General features: G+C 38.9%; 1 protein-coding gene across 1 annotated transcript in view; it reads left to right on the top strand.

Moving 5' to 3' along the window:
• AK9 (adenylate kinase 9) overlaps positions 1 to 20,514 on the top strand; it is a 138,346-nt gene that overhangs the window by 55,656 nt on the left and 62,176 nt on the right. The window contains exons 18-25 of the mRNA XM_056125450.1: positions 3,384 to 3,463; positions 6,340 to 6,486; positions 9,359 to 9,378; positions 9,458 to 9,557; positions 10,324 to 10,521; positions 11,116 to 11,237; positions 15,403 to 15,615; positions 19,739 to 20,002. Coding sequence (XP_055981425.1) covers positions 3,384 to 3,463; positions 6,340 to 6,486; positions 9,359 to 9,378; positions 9,458 to 9,557; positions 10,324 to 10,521; positions 11,116 to 11,237; positions 15,403 to 15,615; positions 19,739 to 20,002 — 1,144 coding nt within the window. The remainder of the gene's footprint in view (positions 1 to 3,383; positions 3,464 to 6,339; positions 6,487 to 9,358; positions 9,379 to 9,457; positions 9,558 to 10,323; positions 10,522 to 11,115; positions 11,238 to 15,402; positions 15,616 to 19,738; positions 20,003 to 20,514) is intronic.

Raw genomic sequence — 20,514 nt, 5'->3', positions numbered from 1 at the left:
TTTTTTCTTCATACACTACAGAAAATGAATCAAGACAGAAAGAAAACAAAATAGAAAATCACTTAATAGAAACTCGTCAAATTTAGAAAAGATCAGAAATTACACTTTAAACATGAAAATTATAAATGTTATCACTATCATAAACACATTATCTAAACTATAATAAACAATTTTTTCCAAATAATTACTCCTAGGACCAAATATCTAAAAGCACAGTAAATTTTATAACTTCTCAGGAATCAGTTTCCAAGTGTGCCAGCTAAGTGAAAGATAATTTCTGCCATCTCCATTTATCTCTGACTAGTCTATGCTCAGATTCTTAGCAGCACTGTGCTCTATCCAGGTTTTAGATTTGTACGTCTCAGCAAAAGAGTCAGTCCTAAGCACAGTCAAAGAAGGGAAGGAATCCAGGCACAGTACCTGGAATCTGAGCGGCAGGGCTCATGGAGTAGGAGACTTTGAATTACACTAAGATTTCAGGTCAATCGAATTTAGAATACAGTGAGATAGCATCCTTATTAAGGAAAAACGCATGCAGGGTCAGAGAGAAAACACAAGAGGTGTCATTTGGAGACAATATACTTAACTAGATTTTTCCAAAATGGGAAAGGATACAAAAATGACTGAATATGGGAGAGAATGATGGAGACATGGGATACTGTTAAGAAGATGTGCTGAAGAAATGAGTAGAGTCTACCTTACTAGTTCCCTGCCAGTGAATATTGATACAGTTTAGTAATTATTTTAAAGGGTGCATCTGACATTTTTACATTTCCTTTGTACAGTCGTATACTGATTCCTGAGGATTAAGTTTCTTTTTTTTAAATTTTTTAAATTTTTATTAGTGGAACACCATGAGGTACAGTTGTAGATTTACAAAGTTTTGTGCTTGGGTTTCGATTATACAATGATCAAGTACCCATCCCTCCACCAGTGCCCATTTTCCACCACCATGGATCCCAGTATCCCTCCCACACCCATCCCCCCCATCCCACCCTGCCGCTGTGGCAGGGCATTCCCTTTTGTTCTCTCTCTCCTTTTGGGTGTTGTGGTCTGCAAAAGAGGCATTAAGTGACAATCATGTTCAGTCCATAGTCTACTTTCAACATGTATCTCCCCTCCTGGGAGGATCCTCCAAACACCCTTATTTGGAGCTCCCTTCTCTATCTGAGCTGCCCTTTCCCCTAGATGGCCCGGCTGGCCTCTAAGCCATGGAGTAAACTTCCTGGTACTGATCGTGGCTATTCTTGGGTATTAATCTCCTATTTTGTTACTTTATGTTCCCCAGATGAATGCAATATTTTTATGTCTCTTCCTCTCTTTCTGACTCATTTCGCTTAGCATGATACTTTCCATGTGGTACCACTTGTATGTAGAATTCATGACTTCATCTTTTCTAACAGCTACATAGTACTCCATTGTGTAGATGTACCAAAGTTTCTTTAACCAGTCATCTGTTCTCGGGCACCTCCAAAGAAACAGTGACCAAAATACAAAGACAGTCTACAGAATGGATACACATCTGACAAGGGGTTGATATCAAGGATATATAAAGTATTGGTTGAACACAAGAAGAAAACATCCAACCCCATATAAAAATGGGGCAACGAAATGAACAGAAACTTTCTCAAAGAAGAAATCCAAATGGCAAAAAAACACATGAGAAAATGCTCTGCATCATTAATTATCAGGGAGATGCAGATCAAAACCACAATGAGATACCATCTCACACCTCAGAGACTGGCCCACATCCACAAGAACAAAAGCAACTGATGCTGGCACAGATGTGGTGAGAAAGGGACACTCCTTCACTGCTGGTGGGAATGCCGACTGGTTCAGCCCTTTTGGAAAACAGTATGGACCATTCTCAAGAAATTAGAAATTGAGCTTCCATTTGACCCAGCAATACCACTCCTGGGAATATATCCCAGAGAGGCAAAGATGTATGGTCGAAGTGACATCTGCACTTGTTTGTTCATTGCAGCACTCTTTACAATAGCCAGAATCTGGAAAAAACCTGAGTGCCCGAGAACAGATGACTGGTTGAGGATTAAGTTTCTTAACATGGAATTTCTAGATCACAGGTGTATGCATTTGAATTTTAAAATCAATACTGCCTTTATTTATCATTTTACAAATTTTCTTATACTTCTCTTTGTCACTAAAAAGGTTCAGTACTTTAACATTAATGAAAAAGACTCCCTCCAAATATTTAAGTTGTCATATTTCAGTTCTCTTTAGATGTCATCATTACTATTTTAGGAAAGAAATAAAATTTTTTTCTGATTACAAGATACATTTACAAATTGTTTATTATTTGATATAGAAAAAACTCGATGTATAAAATTGCTTTAAAATATTTAAGAAATAAGGGGCTGGAGCGATAGCACAGCGGGTAGGGTGTTTGCCTTGCACGCAGCCGACCCGGGTTCGATTCCCAGCATCCCCTGAGCACCGCCAGGAGTAATTCATGAGTGCAAAGCCAGGAATAACCCCTGTGCATCGCCAGGTGTGACTCAAAAAGCAAAAAAAAAATAAGAAGAAATAAAACTAATAATGTTACCATGCAGAGAGAGAAGTGTGATTAATTTGATCTTAAGCTTTTAATCATTTATATATATTAAAATATGACATTTAAATTGCATTAAACTTTATTATGCTATACTTTTTAATTTAAAATTTTATTGCAAACATTTTTTATTTAATCAGGAGGTAAATAAGATCATTTATTCCATTTGCCTTTTCAACTTGGAGTTAGACAATTCTTTATTTTAATGGGTTTCCTAGTAAAAGGTTTTCTTTGTTTTGGGGTTTTTTTTTTTTTTGCTTTTTTGGTCACATCCGGTGATGCATAGGGGTTACTCCTGGCTCTGCACTCAGAAATTACCTCTGGCAGTGCTCAGGGTACCATATGGGATGCTGGAAATTGAATCCAGATTGGCCGTATGCAAGGCAAACACCCTACCCGCTGTGCTATTGCTCCAGCCCCTGGTCAAAAGTTCTTACCATACAAAACTTTATTCAAAAAAATATCTTAAAATTAACTGGACTCACAGTTGGAGTGCAGAAGGTACGGCATTTGCCTTACATGCAGTTGCATCGGGCCTGACCTAGTTCAAATCCCAGCAATGCATTTGTCCCTCCTCTCTTTCCCTCCAGCACCATCAGGGATCATTCCTGAGCACTAAGTGTGGCCCCAAAAGTAATAAAAATTAACTAGTATCAACATGAGTAAGTTAACTATCTGCATTATAAAGTAAAAGGTATATTGAACAGTATAAGCATTTTATTCCTTATTTTTACCACTCAAGTCATCAACTCTATAATAATATGAAATATCTTAATTTCCAAAGATAATTAAGGTTTGGACCTTTTTGTTTCAGAAAAGCTGACGAGGCACTTAGGATACAAGAAAATAAAAAAGATTCAGAATTAATGAAGAAACCAAAACGCAAAAATATTGGTATGATTAATGGTTTGTCATTTTTGTATTCTTGCTGAAGTTGGGGGAGTTGAGAACCAGTTTTTAAATTTTATTCTAATATAGGTAACATGGTTGTAATAGCATTCATATTTATGGTATTAATATATAGAGTTACGGCAATCCACCACCAACAAAGTGCCCATGACCCTCCACCACTGTTCTCATGTAACTATAGTTGGCTATGTTTTTAGGCTCCATGAGTGACAATACTATTAATGTTCCAACCCTACACTCCACCAGAGTACCCACTTCCCTTCACTGATGGCTTAGCACCTATAGTTTTTAATGTCAGCTATTGACAGTGTGAGCCTATTTCCCAGTTGGTCCATGAAAGTCCAGATTTATGTCTATGGGCCTGAAGTATTTGATCTCCTTTCATTCTCAACACTCAATTGCTCCAACTTGAGTACTAAATTACATTGTTGCTGAAGCAATGAATTGATAAGAAAAAGGCTTATGACATAAAAACCTATGGTGAGGAAGTGAACACAGTGGGATGGTATAGAGCATGTCTTCAAATGGTTGTCCTTATCATGGATGACACAAAACAGGCTTTACTTCTGGAATTGAAATTACTTCTATTAACAGGACTCTGAAGGAGTTAACAGATAAACTCCCACCATGCCCATTTCTTGGCACCTACACTACCATTTCCAATATAGATGGGATCCATGAAGTAAACAGGGGTCTGTGATATGGAAAAAGAAAATCACTACAACATTATTTTAAATAACCTTTAACTGAAGCATAGTATTTTCTACAACAAGGTGATAAGCCACAATAATATTGGTGTACTTTGATTCTGTTTCCAGAAGAAATGAATATACTTTCATATCATATTATAGCATTATATCTCTTTTTTTACTCTAAGGATAAATCTACTGTTCATGTTAATTAATGCATTAGTAAAGATGCACAAATATCCTATGGTACAAAAATATTTTGATCTCTTGATGAAAGTTTTCAATGCAGCTTAGTATGTTAATATTTTGTGTATTTTCTTGTGTATTTTAAGGACCACTAAAGGTCTTTAATGGAGGCAGAGACAGTGCAGAGGTTAAGGCACTTGTCATGCATGCTCCAATTCAAAGCCCTGACACCACATGTGATCCTCCAACCATCTCCAGGAGTGATCACAGAGCATGAGTAAGCTCTGCACACTGCCAGGTGTGCGCCCCCCCAAAAAAGGGCAAAAAATAATAGTAATAAATAAAGGTTCATAAGTCCCAAAGTCTTTCACAAAGAATGTCTGAATTCTCCATCCCTATACTACAAGTCACCCCCAAACTGTGAAATAACCACCGTATTATATAAAATACATAATATGCATAAGAATAAGGCTTATAGAGAACAACATGAACACATGTTAGATGGAGAGGACTCTTTTTAATACTCTAACCATAAGAGATACTCAGCTTAAAGACATTTGAATTTACAGTGTAGAGTATGTAACTTTATTCTAAACCCTAGTGGTATTAGCAAATACAGCTACTGTTTTATGGTGTAGATCACCTTAATTTCCTCCAAATAACGCTAAATTCACAAAGTCCAAATTGCTTACTTGGAAGCCACATGCTCTATACTCCTGGTCAGACTCAAGAAGTAAGCATCTCCAGGATGCTTTCCTCTAGGTGTTTCTCATCCATATTTTGATTAAAATTCAGAGGCAAGCACTATTTCACATCACTAGAATCTGATTCTGTGTAGGTACTCATTAGGACAAGAAATTCCCACAGTCCAGAAAACAAGCTCATTTTATTTTTTCATACCAGATTTGGGCAGAAAGTGCCTTTTTCTGTAGTCCATATTGTTCATTCATTAAAGAGAATTTGAAAGATAGGTTTTCCAACATTACCTTTCACCTCATTTTCCTGAAAGACTTCCATGCATCTATTTCTTACAGTGCTCATCAGCAACATGAAACCAGACTTATATCTAATGCTTTGATAAGTGTGTACTATTATTTTTAATTAGCTACAAGAAAACACATGATAACATATATGGAGCTGCTTGGTGCTGCTCAATAGACATATAATGCAAGTTGCATTGCATAAAAAAGGAGCAACATGAAAAGATAAAAGGGATAGGTGCAATTAACTATTTTTTAACATATGTAAACTATTATTTTAACATGCAATCACTAACACCATTAATATAGTTCACATTCCATACTTCATACCAAATTTTTGAAGTCTGTTGTTTTTGTTTAGGGGCCATACCCAGCTGTGCTCAGGAATTACTCCTGGCTTTGCACTCAGGAGTCACTCCTGGTGGTGTTCAGGGTGCCATATGGGATGCCGGAGATCAAACCCAGGTCAGCGGTGAGCAAGACATGCACTCTACCTGCTGAATTATTGCTCTGGTCCCTGCTGTGTATTTTTGTATTCATAGCACATTGGATAACATCATGACTAGTGGTCACATGTCAGAAAGTGGAACTCTAACCATTTTCTTATTGAATAGTCATTTGTACAGGCCCCATTTTCTTGCTTTTTTAATATTTTGAATTCAGTAAATATTTTTTTCCATCTGAATAAACATTTTTTACACTGTGGTCCCGCAGAACTCTGAGCACATGACTATTATCTTTGGCAACTACAGTTTAAAGGGCTACAGTATAAAACATGCTTCTTTTTGTTTGGGTGGGGTGTTTGGGGACATATATGGTGTGATTCTAAAGTACCTCCTACCCAAGCAGTTATCCATTCTTGGGCCCAGGCATTTAACCACCAGGCAGTTGACTTAGTACTCCTGGGAGTGGTCCCCAAGGGCCCCTGAGCACTACTTGGGAGACCTAATAGTAATATATATTTATTCACTAAAATAAATTTATTTCTCCTCATTCTTTTTTCTAGACCTAGATGAAATTGAAACTGAGGAAGCATATGCTGAAAATGAGTTCGAACCAAAATTATCCAGAAACCCTGTGACAACTGAGGAGGTTAAGGGTGCACCAGAAGAGTCTGAACCAACTGACAATGCTGAAATAACCAATGAATCAGGTTAGACTTTATTGAAGTATTACATCCTAACTTCCACCCAATTTCATTGTTGGGGAGGAGGTAGTGTGGGGCTGGGGATATATGTGCATGTCTATGTGTGGGCATGTTAATAAAGTAGAAGCAGGTTAAAAACAGTGAGATAGGCTCCCTCATGAAAGCAGTTTATTTGCCCAAATCACATGGTTAGAAGTACAGAGGAAAAGTCACAAATGTGCCCTGTAGAAATTATACTCAGAGCCACCTGCAGCATTTGTGGGCCATATTGCTGGGAAAATAGAAAAGAGTCACTAAAATTAATAAAACATGAAATTTTTCCTTTTATCATAGTCTCTTAATTTGTCACGTGTTTTTGTTTGCTATTTAATATCATTCAAAGTATAGAAAAAATCTATTTTAACTTACAAGCATAAATTTCACTGCACATTTTATGCTTGTAATACCATCTTCCAATGCAGATATAATAAGAATATGCAATTCCAATGCAATTAAAATTGTACAACTAGAATTTTTCGGCTCATACATGCATCTGTATTCTTAGCAGAACACAAAGTCATTTTCATGCATGAAATATCTCAGTTTTTCATTTCTACAGAATTCTACCAACACACTCTACTTGAACTGCCTAGTGATTAAGGAAAGGTTGAGAGGAAAAGGAGCTCTGGACAGTTTTCCTTTGCTTATATGTATTCATTCTCAGCATTTAGCTAAAAAAGGAAAATAATATGAGAGATAAAGGGTATAATGGTGCTTGTTGGCCTTTCATGTCTCTTTGAATGGTGTTACTTCTGCATTGAAAGCAAAGTCTATTTTCAAGGAAAAACATGGTCTCTTGAGCTGCCACATTCTTCATTCTGCCTACCAGTCAGTTGCATACTACGTGGGTTTCCAGGGACATCTGGAACATTCACAAGATCTATATGACAAGGAATGGCAAATATATACTGTACACATATCTTCTCACTAGTATGATCTATTGTCCCACTGGAGTCCCTTTGAAATTTCCAAACAAAACAAGGGTCAAAGGTAAAATTTCAGAATTTATAAACAGGGCCAAAGAAAGCATTCAGAGGTTATGCACTTGCCTTGAGGAAAGCCAACCAATTGATCCCCAATCCTCTGAGTACAGAGCCAAGAAGAGCCCTTTGGTACCCCTGGGATGAGACCCCCAAAACAAAAATGTGACCACCAAAGAATATTCAGACATTAAACTACATGTGAGACCATTTTGAGCACAAAATGCTGTGCTGTTACACAGATCAAACAGCCATCAGGCTAGATCTGCCTCTAAGGCTCAGTTTGGTGGGGTGGGCAAGGCAAAAAAAGGAGTTTATGTACAATATAAACCAGTAAGACTTCAAACCTTCAACACAGCGAGCTTAGACACAGCACTGGCTTCTATCACATTCTTCATCCCAAATACTTCATGGGCATGTAACAGAGGCATATATTAATACACAGGGTCCAGAGAGATAGTACATTAAATAGGGCCCTTGTTTAATCTCTGGCATTTCAGATGTCACTCGTAGGAATGATCCCAAAGCAAAGAATTAGGGTAAGTCCTAATAGTCCCATTGGGCTGTGGCTCAAAACAAAAACAAATATTTTTTCTAGAGCGGGCCCAGTAACGTCTCCCCTATGAGACTTTGTTGTTACTATGTTTGGCATATCAAATATATCACAGGTAGTTTACCAGGCTCTGCCGTGAGGGCGAGATACTCCCGAGAGGGGCGGAGGAATCGAACTTGGGTCAGCCATGTTGGCTGCGTGCAAGGCAAACGCCCTACCCGCTGTGCTATCGCTCCAGCCAATAAACATTGGGAAATCCATTCATTCCTCTAAGTATTTATTAAATTTCTCTAAGTGTCAGGCAAATTCACAAGCTCTTCCCTAGGCACTGTGGGTTGAGCAGTGATGAAAACAACATCCTTGTCCTCTAGAAGCTGCTGTTCTAGGAAGTGAAGAACAGAATAAATATTAAATAGCTAAGATAATTTTTGACAGTATTGAGTGCTGCATAGATGCTACAGCAGTGTCTGGTACTCATTCAGTGATTGTTAAATGAATAATCAAGGTAGACATTGCAGGAATAGTTTAGAGGGAGCAAACTAAGCAATAAATTCATGAACTATGTCATACTTGAGAAGAAACTAAAAAGCTAGAAATGACCTGGGCAAAGATCAGTCCACTGCAAAGGTCAAAGGAAGGCATAGCTACAGCTGGTCCGAGAAGAAACTTGGTGTGACTGCAGAGAGCTGGCAGGAAGGCAGTGGGGGATGAGACCAGAAAGCCTGGCAAAGAGCCAAGGCTTAGGAAGTTGGGGGTATTTATGTATGTATGTGTGTATGTATGTATGTATGTATGTATGTATGTATTTTGCGGGAGGGGCTTTTTTTTTTTTGGCTGGCCGGTGGTTTTTTTTTTTTTTTTTTTTGCTTCTTGGGTTACACACAACACTGCACAGGGGTTATTTCTGGCTCATGAACTCAGGAATTACTCCTGGAGGTGCTTGGGGGATATATGGGATGCTGGGAATCAAACCCGGGTCGGTCGCGTGCAAGGCAAACGCCCTACCCGCTGTGCTATCCCTCCAGCCACAGTATGTATATATGTATGTATGTATGATCTAAGTCAATAAGGTCTCAAAAACAAAAATAACATTGTTTTTCCACATTGGCTATTATATAAGAAGTTACTTAATTGTTCATCTCCAAGTTTTCATTTGTAAAACCTGGCAGGACTATTTCCTCAGCAGTATTTTTGGAGTTAGACATTTCCTTTACAGCACCAAGCATAGAGGAGATGCTTGAGTGCCACATTTTCTGGGCTAGCACTGAAGATTTCCTTTCTCACCTGTCTCACGTAATCTTTCTAGTTAAACATAATGCACATAATGTAAGCAGCGTTTTGAAATATTTTATACTTAATCTTTAATAGTGGAATAATGTTTCAAAATACAAACACTAACTATTAGATTTATTTTTTTTCTGAACTTACTGAGGACACTACAGCTGAAGCAGAAATTCCAAAAGGTTCCAAGGAGGACCTGGAAACTGAAGATCTAAATGTTGCAGGTTAGATTATGAAATAATAATCATTAATGAATAATAGTGTTTTACATATTCTTTTGCTAAAATCTATTCCTCATTTAAGGTATAACATAAGTTTACTGTTTTCTTTAGATTTTGTATACAAATTTATATATATTATAATCATATAGTTTATCATATTCAAAGTCCACTTGGGGGCCACAGAGATAGTGCAATGGGCAATGTCTTGCACAAGCTGACCTGGGCTCAATCCTGAACACCACATATGATCCCACAAGCACTGCCAAGACTAGTCCCTGAGTACAGACCCAGGAGTAAGTCCTGAGCACAACTGTGTGTGGCCCAAAAATCTAAAAATAAAAAATAAAAATGCATTTAGTCAGCATATGACACTATCATCAGATTTTATTTAAGTATTTTATGAACAGTAAAATTTTCCATGTGGTAAACAGAAATAATACAGCAGGTAGGTACTTGTCTTGCATAAATATGACCCAAGTTCAAGCCCTAGCACCCCATATGACTACCAAGAGTGATCTCTGAGCACAGGAGGTGAGACCCAAAAATCAAACACAAAAATAAAATTTTTCCATTTGAAATGCATGTTATTTATCCAAATGATTTTGATTTTACTAATAGATAATTTATTTTCAATATAAAACACAAATAACATAAAATAATTAATGCCTATTACTGTTTAGAACATTAAGTTTGTAAATAACTTGGATAGTATGAATAAAGATCTCGTATTTAAAACTTCTTTTTTCTTTTCTTAACCTTTATTCAAAAGTTTCACTCCCTGAGTTTCCAGCAGATGCTTATCCTGAAGTACCTGAAATGGAGCCATTTAAAGAGAAAGTTAAATATTTCAACAATTACTGGAAATTTATTGAAGCAGTGATATTAGAGAATACTCAGCTTCTAAACCTGGAAATCACTGACAAAACTTCAGAGGAACTATTACAAAAAGTTGTTGATACAATAGAAAGTAGGAGTTAATTCATATTTATTATAAATTTCTGGTAATATTATTAAAAAGGACTGTGGACCTATAAAGCCTTTTTTGATAGTTTTATAGTAAAAACATTCACTATATCCAGGGGAAATGTTTAAAATAATTAACAATTCTTGGGGCCTGAGAGTTGTCACAGTGAGTCGGGCCCTCACCTTACTCAAGGCCAACCTGGTTTCAATCTCTAAGTCCCATCAGGAGTGATCTCTAAGCACAGAGCTAGAAGTAATATATGAACATCCCCAAGTGCCGCTCAAAAAACAAAACAATAACAACCAATAAAAGAATTCTTGTAGCACAGGCACCAATCACAATAGCCACAGGGCACAAACAGCACTGTCCTGGATACTTGTCACATAAAGAATTTCTAAGGGCCTGTGTGCAGTATATTTCAACTGAAACATTAGTAATTACAAGTCAGTTTTCTAATCTTTACTATAGTTCTCTCTGTGGCTACTATTCTAATATTAGAATTATAGTTCTATAGCTAATATTTTCTTAATATTCTCCCAATTCTCTCTCTCTCTCTCTCTCTCTCTCTCTCTCTCTCTCTCTCTCTCTCTCTCTCAGGACCTTTTCAATATTCTGGGTGGGAATTAAATGTGGAAGATTTTGAAGAAGAAACAGAAGACTATCAGGCTGAAGCAGAAGTTGAGGAGGATGAAGGAGAAGAGGAGGAGGAAGAGGAAGAGGTATGATTCTTTAATTGTGGCTCATTCACATTGGTCAAGTTATTGAAGATGCACATTTCCAGAGTGAGAGGTACATGTGTGGGTCCCAAGTGAACAAGGCCATGTCCTCAATTTGATAAACATGGTCACACAGCCTTTCCTTCCATGCCAGGGAAATGACCACTGAAGTGCCAGGGCTGCTCCGTAGGGTGGTATATTAAGCCCAAGGGGAAAAAAGAAAAGGGAAATCTTCATTTTTCTTCCCACTGGAAAATTTGTAGACATTAGTGACAAAAATGTTTGATAAATTTAGCACTAGTAGATATTCTATATAAAATAATATCTGAATTTTTGAGAGACTGCTTGTATGATAATAATGAGTGGAACTCTCAAATATAATCAACTTTCTAGCAGGTACCAATCTACTCCTTTGACACCAGAATTCTGAGAACTATTCTCATTTGACAGCCTCTTTTAGCTGGGGGCTTTGTCAGTGAAACTAAATAATGCATTTCATGAACATCCAGTCAAAAATAACTTTATCGTTTAATTTTAATCCAAATATACATGTATCAAACAACAAGTGTTAGGTGGTGGTATTCTATAACTTTCAGCATGTTATCAGTAAGAAACTGCTGAGATCTTTAATCAGGAGAACTATAGGTTGAGAATTTGTGGCCAGGGAGTTAGCTCAGTAAGTTAGCTGTAAGGGGAAACTTACATGCTCCAGACCACTGGATTGATAACTAGACCCTAGAGAGGAAGAAAGGAGAGAGAGAGAGAGATAGAGAGAGAGAGAGAGAGAGAGAGAGAGAGAGAGAGACAGAGACAGAGACAGAGACAGAGACAGACAGACAGAGACAGAGACAGACAGAGACAGGGAGAGACAGAGAGAGAGAGAGAGAGAGGAGAGTTCCATGGACTGAGCTCCTGCTTTGCAGGCAGGAAACCTGTGTCCAATACCAGGCACCACAAGCGTCCAAAGAACTGCCAGGAGTCATCTCTGAGCTCATAGCTGGGCATAGCGCCTAAGCACTTCAGGTCATAGGTTAAAAAACAAAAGACAGAGTTGAACACCCACGAATAGTGAGATAAGTACCAGGCGGTCTGCTCCAGGCCTTGGAAGTCGGCCTCACATGCTGGGGGAAAAGGCAGCTCAGATAGAGAAGGGAACACCAAGTAAAGCATATTTGGAGGACTCGCTCGGGATGCGAGATGTGTGCTGAATGTAGACTACAGACTGAACACGATAGCCATTCAATACCTCTATTGCAAACTACAACACTCTAAAGGAAAGAGTGAGCAAAAGGGAATGCCCTGCCACAGAGGTGGGGTGTGTGTGTGTGTGTGGTGGGGGCGGATGAGGTGGTGGGTGGGAGGGCTACTGGGATCATTGGTGGTGAAGAATGGGCACTGGTGGAGGGATGGGTACTCAATCATTCTATTACTGAAACCCAAGCACGAAAGTTTCTAAGTCTACAACTGTACCTCATGGTGTTTCGCTAATAAAATAAATAAATAAATAACTAAAACAAATAAATCAGAAAGAAGGATATGAAGTTTTCTAGACATCCACTGGAAGCAGTGAAACGCAGTAGTTCCAGAGGAATGATAGGAATGATGAGGGACACACCGCAGTTTCCCAGCTTGCTGTCTGTACAGTCCTGTGCTTCTTTCAGGCCTAGAGGAGGAGGAGGGACCCAGGCACAGCCTAGCAGACTCCTTGATTGAAGGAGAGAGAGACAGAGACGGAGACAGAGAGATAGAGAGAAACAGAGACGGAGACGGGGGGGGGGGGGAGAGAGAGAGACAGAGAGACAGAGAGACAGACAGAGACAGAGAGACAGAGAGGACAGAGAGAGACAGAGAGAATCCCAGGAGACTGCAGAATCTGGTGTTGACAGAGGAGAGGTAGCAAAGAGAAAAGTACACGAGATCAAACTCCAGAGCCCTATATAAAGTATCCCCTTCCAGAATATTGATTAGTATTTTCACACAGAAAAGACACTTCAGGCTGGAGTGTTTTTACTGTGTATCCCTGGACAAGATGCAATAAACCCGTAGTTGAATCTCACCCACTGTCACTGTCACTGTCCTCCCGTTGTTCATCAATTTGCTCGAGCGGGCCCAGTAATGTCTCCATTGTGAGACTACTTGTTACTGTGTTTGGCATATTGAATATGTCATAGGTAGCTTGCCAGGCTTTGCCATGCTGGCAAGATACTCTCGGTAGCTTGCTGGGGTCTCCAAGAGGGGTGGAGGAATCTAACCTGGTTCAGCCAGGTCAGTTGCTCTACCGCTGTGCTATCGCTCCAGCCCAGGGCTAGAAATAATTCAATTTTCAATTAACTATAAAATATCTTAAATAGGACCAACAAATTAAAAATTGCTAACAACAAAAAAATGGCCTTGTGAATATCAGCAACAATAAAAGGAGAAGTGTATTACAAAACCTCAACAAGATATACTGTTGTTGTCAAAGATAAGCAAAGCTGGTCAGTGATGAGAATAAACTTTTGTCAGTAGTGACTACTGTCATAGATAAAAGATTCCAATGTAAACTGAACTCTGATTTGGACAAGGTAAATGGGTGTTTTTAAAGGAGAATTAGGGAGTCGAGGTAGGGCAGGCGAAGGGCTCAGTAAGTAGAGTCAGAGAAGTAAAAATATAACAAAAGTTTTATCAGAATAAATGCAGCTAGTCCAGCTGTGACTTCTAGATAATAAGTCTTGAAGGTAGGATTCTGTGTTGTATAAGAAAATGGTATTGGGCCGGAACGATAGTACAGTGGGTAGGGCGTTTGCCTTGCACACGGCCGACCCAGGTTCAATCCCCAGCATTCCATATTGTTCCCCAAGCACCGCCAGGAGTAATTCCTGAGTGCAGAGACAGGAGTAACCCCTGATCATCGCTAGGTGTGACCCAAAAAAGAAAAAAAAAAAAGAAAAAGAAAAAGAAAATGGTGTTAATAAGGGATTGGAGGAAAGAAGGTGAAATTCACTATGCACCATGGTGTGTTTTTAATAAATTTAAACTAAGTATCTTAAAACAATTTTTAACAGTTATCATTGTTTAGATAGCATGATTACACAGTGCTGCATTTATGTTTTTGATACATGTACATAGTTACTGCACTTTCACCACCAAAATGCCCGAGACCCACTCCCACTGTCCTGATGCCATTTCTAGTCTGCCTCCTTAGAAAATCATTTTGAAATGTGATTCTACTCTTTTACATCAGGCTCCTGAAAGTACTTGAAACACCTTTGTCTTATCACAAATGAAAATATATCGAGTACTTGCAATTGAACTAAATAAAATATTTCTAAATTATTTGCTTTTAATATTCACTTACTAGGAAACAGAACATTTTGAGGCATCTCCCATTTCGTTTTCAATGGATCACAAGTTGTGACTCTGACTCAGGTTTTACTTCTGAGGAATAATTTTCATTTAAAAAAAGGACCTATACCCCAGCACACTTGGGTTTGTAGAAAAGACACTGGGGTTTGTAGACAAGACAAGGAACCTCTTCATTCTCCATGCTTCAGGCTGGGATGTGAACTTAGGGGATGCAAAAACTTATTTTTAATTAAAATAGTTTAAGAAGTGGCCTCTAAAGCATAGGGATTAAGGAATTTACCTTGCATGTGGCACCAAGCCTGGGTTAATCCCTGTTACTGCATTATGGCTGACTCCTGGCTTTGCACAGTGAGCAAAAAAATATTTTTTTAAAAAAAAGACATATCGATATGCCAGACACAGTAACAACAAAGTCTCCAATGGAGACGTTACTGGGCCTGCTCGAGCAAATCGACGATCAACGGGAGGGCCTTTACCTTTGGGCTGGAGCGATAGCACAGCGGTAGGGCGTTCGCCTTACAAGCGGCCAACATGGCCGACCCGAGTTCGATTCCTCTGCCCCTCTCGGAGAGCCTGGCAAGCTACCGAGAGTATTCGATATGCCAAACACAGTAACAACAAAGTCTCCAATGGAGACGTTACTGGGCCTGCTCGAGCAAATCGACGATTAACGGGAGGGCCTTTACCTTTTAAAAAAAAGAATTGGACTTTGTGGATTGCTTTATTGTGGATTATACATTATTGCTTTTGTGTTCCCATATTTAGTGTTGTATCAAAATAACTTTTCAAATGCTGTCTTCCAAACTTTGAAAAATATTTCCAGAGTGAAGAAAAAGCTAAAGAGAAGAAAAGACATTTGGGAGATTCGAAGCATTTTTGTCCAGTGGCTCTCAAAGAATATTTCATTCTACAGCCAGGCAACACAGACGATGCAGTTAAATATCGAGAGAAGATCTACTACATGTCAAGTATTGAAGCAAAAGAAAAGTTTTTGGAACATCCCGAGGATTATGTGGCTCACAAAGAACCATTAAAGGTGAAAATAGTCTTCCAATCCTAGTGAGTGCTCCTGAGTATGTTTTAGGGGACTACTCAATCTCCTCCATTTTATTTAATAGTGAGGTCTCAGATAGAGCGAAAGTGTGGGGGATAAACCACTCTCTTTACACATGGTTTTTATCCCTGGCACCACAAATGATCACTGTTAGGAGTGACCTGAGTACAGAGCCAGGAGAGAGTAAGCCCTAAGCATCACCACACAAAATCCTCCAAACAATTAATATGGAAGTCCCAAATCTGTTTGAACAACATAATGAAAACTTGTAAGTTTCATTAACAACTCTTTGTGATTTATCTTTTTAGCCCAAGTGGAAAGATACAGATAACTAATTGCTTGCTGTGTTAGAGTCCAGCTATGCTGGCTAGTGTCTTTGAACAAAGCAGTCTGCTAACTCTAAAATAGGATCTGGGGGAGTTGGGATTTAGTGACTGGTAGTCTCTAAGGAGTGGGAGTGGGCTGACATCATTTATAAAGTATTAATCAATGATCAACCATGTCAGCCTGACACATACTCAGAGGCATGATACTCAGAGGCATGATCATACTCAAAGGCATGGTCATAGTCCATGTCTGAATTGTTGACTCTCTAGAGAGAGGAATGACACTGATTAGCTGCATCACAAAGGAGTGTTCCCTAAGATGAGTTATCCTTGATCAAGTAAACCATTGTAAAACGAGGAAATGGCTGTTGTTGCCATGGTTTTTAAAAGACTTGGCTTTATCTAAGTTTAAGAGACTATTTCAATTTTTTTCTTTTTTATCACCATTATAATAGTTTTCTACCTTTACTACCTTTAAAAATATATATGGTGCGGCTGGAGAGATAGCACAGCGGGTAGGGCGTTTGCCTTGCACGCAGCCGACCCGGATTTGATTCCCAGCATCCCATATGGTCCCCTGAGCACCGCCAGGAGTAACTCCTGAGTGCAGAGCCAGGAGTAACCCCTGTGCATTGCCGGGTGTGACCCAAAAGAGAAAATAAATAAATAAATAAAACATTAAAATATATATATATGGTTATCTACCATATATATTTCTTAAAATATGCCCAAAAGAACAAGTACCAGGTGATTTCACTGATACAAGGTGCCTATAATAGGCCATAGGCCATCTCACAGATTCAGAAAATGGAATAGTGGTTACCAGAGGCTGGGGGGTGAGGGGAAAGGAGAACTACTGTTGACCAGTAAAGAGTTCTAGATTAGGATGTTTGACAAAGTTCTGGAAAGAGATAGTGGTAAAGGTTATACACAACATTATTAATGTACTTATAAGCGTACTTATAAATGCCACTGAATTGTGACCTAAAACTGGTCAAAATTATAATATTTTATGATGTGTTTATATTGCTGCAATTATCAGAGAACATATGACAATACTTCATTCATTTTTACAAACAGAGCACACATATCATTGCTCTGCTGTTAGACGAGTCTTCATTTTTATATTTTGTTTTCTTATCCTGTTCCATAAAAACATAGATTCTTGGGGCCACAGAGATCATAGAGGAGTTCAGACACTTTCCTTGTGTGTGGCTAACCTTAGTTTGATCACCAGCTCCACATTTTTTCCCCTGAGCACCAGTAGGAGTGATCCCGGAGCACAAAGCCAGAAGCCCTCAGGAGGATGACTCAAAACAATAAAAGATTAAAAGGAATATAGATTCTTTTTGTATTCTTTACAGTATGTATTTTTGTTGTTTGAGGACAAAACCCTACTGCACTCAGGGGCTACTCCTGGCTCCGTGCTTAAGAGTGACTCCTCGTGATGCTTGGGGGAATCATAACATGGTGCCAGGAATTTGCACCAAGGGTCAGTGTCATACAAGGCAAGTACTTTGCCTTTACTCTATACTATCTTTCCAGTCCAGTCTAGTGGATATAATATTTTCATGTTTTTTCATATAATTTTTTGGCAATTTTTATATATTTTATTTTCATAAAGTAGTTCACATAAGTTCATTACAGATAATATTTAAATTCCAATCCCACCACCGAGCAAAAAGAGGGAAGTGTGTGAAGGTTATTGTATTTCACTCTGGAGCCATTTAAGCCCCTATATAAGAGAATACAAGAAAATATGTTATAACCAAACAAATGTGTGCTACTTTTGGTATGTAAGTGTATTATAGTATAAGAGGTCACACGACCTCAAATGCAGTTATGCACTACAGGAAATTCTGTGTTGCTCTCTTCCGGGAGTTTTAGTTTATAGTCTCTGGGTCTTGGCCATTGATGAGATTACGTGGCATTGGGGGCAGTTTGTGGATGTGACTGCCAAGCTGGAAAACTGGGGAGCTGGGTGGAGGAGACCCAGTCCCAATCCGAGCGGACTTGGAGATCTCAGTCACGAATTTCCACATACCTGGGTTTTTCTACCAGTCTCCTCTTGGGTGAGGTTTATCCAGGCATGTGGAGAGTGGCCTTGAGCATGGCTGCAGTTGGGTTCTGGAGGTTTTAGGCTGCTGGGGTGCTGCTTGGGGTGGGGTGGGGAACTCAACCCCCCCCTCCCCGAGGTGCTGCAGTGAAGACAGCCAGGTGTGGGTCTAATATCAATGAAAGTTTATGTAAATTTTCTATGGATGTTAAAACGCTTAATCGGTTTTATTTTTTCTTCCCTTTCTTCTTTTTGGTCTTGGGGCCACACCCGGCAGTGGTCAGACATTACTTCTGGCACAGTTCTTCAGGGTCAGGTTCGGCAGCACCCCCAGGACCATGTGATGCTGAGAATGGAAGCCAGGCCTCCTGCATGGAATCATGTGCTCAACCCATTAAACTATCTCTCTGGCCTTTAATCATTTTGATGTACCATTTTAGAACCTAATTTATCATATATCTTTCCACTGTTTTTTATAGTGTGATTTTTTTGACTGTGAATATGAAATAGTTGTCAGAAAGTCATTGAACATATCATTCTTAGTTTCCCTTGATTTAATGAGTATAATTTCTTATAATGATACCCATGTCATATTCGATATGCCAAACATAGTAACAATAAGTCTTATAATGGAAATGTTACTGGGCCCCCTCGAGCAAAATTGATGAACAATGAGAGGACAGTGCTACAGTGCAGTGAAATTTCTTAGAATGGTACATAAAATCAAAATGTGTAAACCACAATACATGTCATTACTTGAAATAATATCAATGCTGCAGAACACGACGTGTAAGTTATTTATTTGTTGTTTTACTATTTTACAATACTGGGGATCAGACCTAGGTCTCATGTAACATACAATTTAAACTCTTCTGGACAGGGGCTGGAGAGATAGTATAGCATGTAGGTTGCCTTGCACACAGCTGACCAAGTTCCATCCCCAGCATCCCATATGGTCCCCTGAGCACTGCCAGGAGTAATTCCTGAGTGAAGAGCCAGAACTATACCATGAGCATTGCTAGGTGTGACCCAAAAACCAAAAAAATTTAAAAATAAACTTTATAAAATAATTCAGACTATGTCATAAACCTTCATTTTTATGTCGCAAAATATGTGGATAGTCATGCCTTGGGATGACTGCTAGTATTGGGATAATTTAAAGGCTGACTTTTTGTCATCTTTTGTAGATGTAGTTCCTCTTACTGTGTTTCAAGAGTTAAGTGCATGCCTTGAATACAGCCACCTCATGTTCCATCCTGGACACCAAGGCCCAAGCACTGCCTACTCCCCTCCTCCTCCACCGTACTACAGGGTCAAAAGGACACCAAATGCTCTGGCCATTCCATTAAACCAGCCACCTAATTTTCTGTGAACTGCCTCAGAGAGTGGAGAGCACTGAGCTCCAGAGAACTGCTTGGGAGCCCCCTAATTTTTTTTAACGAAACTCATTTTATTTTATTGATTTCTTTTAGCATCTAATATCAAGGTGATATTATGGCTGATCAAGATGATTCCTACAAATCATTACTGTTTCTTACCTGTTTAACCCGTAGTTTTGCTTTCTAGCATCAAAGCATCCATGGATTTACATAGTGATAATTCCTATTCAATCTTAGGAAGGATAGTTAATTTAACCTTTTTTCCCCTGCTAAATCACTAAACTTTTCTTTCCTCCATTCTCCCTTTGCCTCTCTTTTCTCTCCAACCTACCCCTCCTGGGCAGGCTCCTCCTTTAAGAATATGTCTGTTGGGCCCTCATGGCTCAGGCAAAACTGTCTGTGGAAGAAAATTGGCAGAAAAATTTGGCATTTTTCACATTCAGTTTGAAGAATTTCTCCAAGAAAAACTAATGCTCAAAACTGAAAAAAGAGCTGGGCCTGAATTTGAGGAGGAGTCTGATGATGAACAGGCTTTTAAACAAGAATTCGAAGAGCTTGCAGCTCAAGCTCATGTTGCAATTAAGATAAGCAACACAAAGAAGCCAAAGGTAATTATATGAATATTCTCTTTTCAGATAATTGTGCTTATTACTATCATTTTAGGGAAGTAGAATATAAGCAAAACAAAGCTTGATAAAATTGTTGAGTCACATAAACTCCAGCTTATATTGCCCAACCAGAACATAAAATATTGGGGCCCGAGTGATAGCATGCAGGTAGGGCACTTACCTTGCACTGTCAACCCAGGTTTGATCCCCAACACCCCATATGGTCCACCAGTTACATCAGGAGTGATCCCTGAGTGCAGAGCCGAGAGTAAGCCCTAAGCACCACCAGGTATGGCCCTAAAACAAAAAACAAACAAACAAAAAAGAAAGATATAAAATACTGAATTTTATATGAGTTCAATAAAGCTCACCAAAGTTTTTCCTGATAAGCCTGTTATATAGTATTTATTGGGGATTGTGTTATTTCAAATGTCTGTTCAAGACTATAAGGATTTTTATTGTTGTTTTCTGCCATGTCATAAAAATCTGCCCCAACCCCACCAGAGGAGTTC

Source organism: Sorex fumeus, unplaced genomic scaffold (genome assembly GCF_029834395.1).
Source record: "Sorex fumeus unplaced genomic scaffold, SorFum_2.1 ptg000054l, whole genome shotgun sequence".
Lineage (NCBI taxonomy): Eukaryota > Metazoa > Chordata > Mammalia > Eulipotyphla > Soricidae > Sorex > Sorex fumeus.
The sequence above is the reverse complement of the archived record's forward strand: the minus strand, read 5'-3'. Positions and strand labels throughout refer to the sequence as shown.